General features: G+C 34.9%; 1 protein-coding gene across 1 annotated transcript; it reads left to right on the top strand.

Annotated features, from left to right (window-relative positions):
- Nucleotides 1-305: 305 nt before the first annotated feature.
- LOC115991384 (receptor-like protein EIX2) lies at nucleotides 306-3,168 on the top strand. Its single transcript, XM_031115083.1, has 2 exons — nucleotides 306-1,224; nucleotides 1,982-3,168. Exons 1-2 carry the CDS (start codon nucleotides 306-308, stop codon nucleotides 3,166-3,168), a joined length of 2,106 nt encoding a protein of 701 aa, XP_030970943.1.
- The last annotated feature ends 2,245 nt before the right edge of the window (nucleotides 3,169-5,413 follow it).

Raw genomic sequence — 5,413 nt, 5'->3', positions numbered from 1 at the left:
AAAATCCTGAAACCACTACTCCTTTTATTGCCCAAGGAATTCGGACTCATAATTGCAAAAGATAGCAACAAAGTAAACATCACTTTTTCTTAACAATGGTGTCTAATCTATGAAAATAAATTTCCAGTGACTTTCGTCCTCTTTCTTTTTACTATTTACTGCTAATAATTTATAATTAACGCAGCTATAAATAATTGAGGCGGGGATTCTAGGCAAATAAAATCTCATACTTGTAACATTGCACATTTGATGTGTTGATGCTCTTATCTTAATCACAATCTTGATATGCTACATTCATCCTAATCATGGGTGGAAGTTCCCTCCAATTTCTCCTCACTTTAATTCTCCTTTTGTTGTGCATGAAACCAACTATTGCAAATTATTTGGGGTTAGCAGATACTCACCTTGGCTGTAAAGAGCATGAGAGACAAGCTTTTCTCAAGATTAAACAAGACCTTATTGATGACTATGGCCTTCTTTCTTCTTGGAGCACCGATCAAGATTGTTGCAAATGGAGTGGGGTTAGGTGTAGCAACCAAACAGGCCACATCATCATGCTCAATCTCAATGCCTCGTCCATTCCCCCAAGGCATTTGCGAGGTAAACTTAATCCTTCCTTGATTGAGTTAAAATATTTGACTTATTTGGACGTGAGCTACAATGATTTTAATCAGAGCCAAATCCCAGAAATCATTGGTTCTCTGTCCAACTTAAGACACCTTGACCTTTTTTATGCTAAGTTCGGAAGAAATATACCTTTTCAGCTTGGGAACCTTTCAAACTTGCAGTACCTTGATCTTGGCCTGAATAATTTTAATAAACCAGAAAAGTTAGAGTGGCTCCCTCAACTTTCTTCTTTAAAATACCTTGGCATGAGTACCGTTAACTTGAGCAAAGTCTATAATTGGCTCCATGTTGTGAATAAATTGCCGTACTTGACATCCTTGTTCTTGTACTCTTGTAATCTTCCAAATATTTTCTCTGTTCCCCTTGTTAATTCTTCTACTTCTCTTGATGTCCTCCAACTCTCTGATAATAATCTCACTTGTTCTTCTTCAGTACTACAGTGGTTGTTCAAATCCAACACTAGTGTTGTTGAACTTGATTTCTCTTCTAACCAATTTCAAGGTTTAATTCCGAATGCTTTTAGCAGAATAAACTCTCTTGCACATCTCTATCTCAATTCTAATGAGTTTGAAGGTGAGATATCGAAAGCCTTTGGTGGTATGTGTAATTTGAAAACGTTGTCTCTGTCAAGGAACTATCTCAACGGATAACTTCTTGATTTTATTCTTAATTTGGCCAAGTGTGGAAACCACTCATTAGAGGTTTTGAATTTAGAGGAAAATCAAATCATGGGATCGTTACCTGATCTCACAACATTTCCATCATTGAGAGTATTAGCACTTTCTCAAAATCATTTGAATGGGGCAATACCTATAAGTTTGGGAAAACTATCCAACCTAGAGGGTCTATATCTTCGACATAATTCATTGGAAGGTGTTATTTCTAAAGCCCACTTCTCAAAGCTCACAAAATTGAAGTATTTGGACTTATCTAATACCTTATTAGTTTTCAACGTCAACTCTGATTGGGTTCCACCTTTCCAATTAAAACTGATAGCATTACGGTCCTGCCAACTTGGCCCTCAACTCCCAAAATGGTTTCAAACTCAAAAAATTTACAATTGGCTTGATATCTTCGATTCTGGAATTTTGGATACCCTTTCCAATTTCAATTTGGTCTTTTCTCCACAATTAGAATATATGAATTTGTCTTACAACCAAATAAGTGGCCAACTTCCAAATTTGTCATTGGAGTTTACTCTTTCCCCAATTGTAGACTTGAGTTCAAATAAACTTAAGAGGCAAAATACCTCAATTTTTATTTGAATCAGGATATTTGGATCTTTCCATGAACATGCTTTCAGGCCCAATTTTTTCCTTATGTGAAGTTCAAAATAGGAATCTGTACTTTCTAGATCTCTCCAATAACCAGTTATCAAGACGGATACCAGACTCATGTTGGATGCATCTTGAAGAATTAGTAATTCTTAATTTGGCAAACAATCATTTTCATGGGACAATCCCAAGCTCAGTGGGATTTCTACATGAGATTGTGACATTGGATTTAGGTAACAATAATTTTAGTGGGAAACTTCCTTCCTCCTTGAAGAATTGCACAAAGTTGATATTCTTTAATCTTAACCAAAATGATCTATCAGGACAAATACCAATGTGGTTGGGGATTAGTCATCCAAATTTAGTTGTACTTATCCTTCGATCCAATTACTTCTATGGAGCCATCCCGACACATTTCTGTTATCTAGCACATCTTCAAATTTTAGACGTTGCTTTAAACCAAATCTCAGGAAGTATGCCAAAATGCCTCAACAATCTTACTACCTTAACTCAAAAAGGGAGTCCAAATGCCACCATCACCCATTATTATACAATCAACAGCAAATCCTTGTTTTATATGTTGTATGCTGATCATATGTTTTTTATGTGGAAGGGAAAAGAGCATGAGTATAAAAATATTCTTGGACTATTAAAAGGCATAGATCTCTCGAGCAATAATTTAACTGGGCGGATTCCAAGAGAAATCGTGGAACTTGTTGGATTGGTTTCCTTAAATCTCTCAAGAAACCGTTTAACTGGACAAATCACTTCAGAGATTGATATGTTACAATCATTAGATGCCTTGGATCTATCTAAGAACCAGCTCTCCGGTGGAATTCCTTCAAGCCTTTCTCATATTGATCGTCTAAGTGTCTTGGACTTGTCAAACAACAATTTGTCTGGAAAAATCCCAACAAGCCCTCAACTTGATACCTTTAATGCATCCTCATATGAGGGGAATCCAAATCTTTGCGGAGCCCCGCTTCCAAAGAAATGTCTGGGGGAAGAAATAGGTCAAAATCCAGCTATGAACAGGAGCAAAGAACATGCTGGCATGCAAGATGAGAGAGAAGGGTTTATATCCATAGGATTTTATGTTAGTGTGGCCCTTGGATTTATTGCAGGTTTCTGGGGAGTTGTTGGCACATTAGTACTGAATATGGCACTGCGAGTTGCATATTTCAGGTTCTTGAACGATTTCAAAGATAGGCTATATGTGGCAATATCAGTGAATATGGCCAAAGTTCAGAGGCAGCTACAAAACTAATTGGTAATAATTCTTTGTTCCCGACTTTTCTCTTTTATAGTTCTATGCAAATGAATCTGTCACTTTTCCACAATTTGCTTCTCTGTGCAAAAGCCCTTTGCATTTCGTTGTTCTGATAATACAATTAATTTTTCTAGTTCTCAGAGATCATTTGATGATTATAGTTACTAACAACGTCACCATCGTCCTACAACTAATGGTATATATGATTAATATTATTATTATTCTTTTACACCATGCCAAATAAAGTTCTGATTAGTTATCAAATTCAATATTTCCCAAACCATTCTATAAAAATAATTAAGTTACATAACATACATTTTTGTAATGGATTAAGCTTTCCTTAAATTATTTTGCCAGACAGATATTGATCAGTAAATGGAATAACTTGTGTAAGTGTTATTTTCAAAGGTGGAAGTCAGGGACTTTTGGTTCTGTTGATAAGTAATTTATACTGATTATAACTTTTTGATTTTTATTTGGTTTAAAGGAAATAACTAATTAGAATTATCTTTCATTCCGATATCTCACAAAAAGTGTAATTAAAATCTTCTACAAACAAACAATTTTCTTTAATTCCTTTCTAATTTTAAATTTTGTCCACTTTTGTAATGCCTTATTGCGTTCTAGTAACTGTGGTTTACCTTTGTGTTTTCATTTTTAAGTTTCACCAGGTGTTGCTGTACAAGTCTGTGACTCACAATACTTCTCTCTGGGAGCTGTAATTTTATGGTAAACTTCGTATTAGGTCTATGTGTGAGATTTGGAGTGTACTTCAAAAAGACTGGTTGAGTATTGGTAAATTTATATGTATCTCAACATTGAATAAAATGCATGTTAATAGTTTGTTTGTAGAATTGTTAACACTGAAACTATTATTTTACTAGTCATGATAACTACAAAACGGTTGTCAAAAAGTTGGCTTGAATTTTTGAGCCAACATTAAAATACAAGACTTAGCTAGGGTCCAGTGCTTCAATATTATATTGGACCTATTAAAATTATAACGTGTCTGTAAGTCTTGATTGCCTTAAGTTGACTTCATTGCATGCAGCTTTTTATTCTAGAAAAATTATTTTATAAGATTTTCCTCATACAAAATGTGTGGATTCCACATGTTGTAAATGAGATGTCATATGAGAGTATGAGGCCATCGAAATACATTCTAATTATTTGGATATTAGTGTTGAGCAATAAAATATGAGAGTGAAAGACCTCTTTGAAGGGGACTTTGTCGAGGAGGTTTGTGCAGCAATTTCAGAGAAGAGAAAACTTCTCTCCTTATTTTAGGTGTAGCCCTTGAACGTTGTATTCTACCTTAAACTTTGTATTTGAGCGAGATTTATTTTGTGTGAGGGAATAATTTTGGGTGTATTGGGATTTGGATTTTATGAGAGTGCCTTTATACTATTTTGTATCATCTAAATTTGTTAGTGAAAGTTTTCCTTGTCATTGCCCATGGACATAGGCCAAAAGCCGAATTACGTAAATCCTTAATGCATTCCTTGTGTGTGTTTGTGTCAATTTTTCTTTCGAGTTCTCATTGTATCATATTATTTTTTTCCTTTTTATGAGTAGTTCTCTTTCTTTCTTTCTTTTTTTTTTTTTTTCCCTTAAATTTATTTGGAGCTCTTTCTAAAGTTTATATTTCACAATCATCTTATGTGGAAATACAATATAAATTCTGAAGCCTTTTCCTACAACTAATTGGTAAGAGAACTTCCACTGTTACAGCATAATTATACAATAGTAGTATAATTATTCGCTTTAAAGTGCAAACAAATGACATTAAATGATTGGCAATTTCTTTTTTTCTTTTTTCTTTTTTTGACAGTAACGATAGAATATTATTGAGATAAAAGTATAAGAGTACAAAGTAATACAACATATTGAGGGACTGACTTGGCATGGGTAAGCATGGGAAAAGTCGTATGTCCACACTACAAACAGCATTGCATACAACGAGAATGAAACACTAGTGCACATCAGCAGTTGTTAAGTCTCTGGTACTCTTTTAGTAGTGTCATTGCGCCTCGTAAAATATCACTGGGATGGGTTTGCTTTCTGTCAAAAAAGTACCTGTTTCGTGCGTTCCAGATGGCCCATGATACTATAGCCTAAACCTCCATTTCATTTGACGTCAACATAGCCATCAGTTCTCGCACCAAACTATAGAAGTCCTCTGCAACTGAGTTTCGTTTCTGCAGCTTCCCAGCCACCATTGCCCATACATTTCTAGCCATGG

The sequence above is a fragment of the Quercus lobata genome, chromosome 5, assembly GCF_001633185.2.
Source record: "Quercus lobata isolate SW786 chromosome 5, ValleyOak3.0 Primary Assembly, whole genome shotgun sequence".
Classification (NCBI taxonomy): domain Eukaryota; kingdom Viridiplantae; phylum Streptophyta; class Magnoliopsida; order Fagales; family Fagaceae; genus Quercus; species Quercus lobata.
The sequence above is the reverse complement of the archived record's forward strand: the minus strand, read 5'-3'. Positions and strand labels throughout refer to the sequence as shown.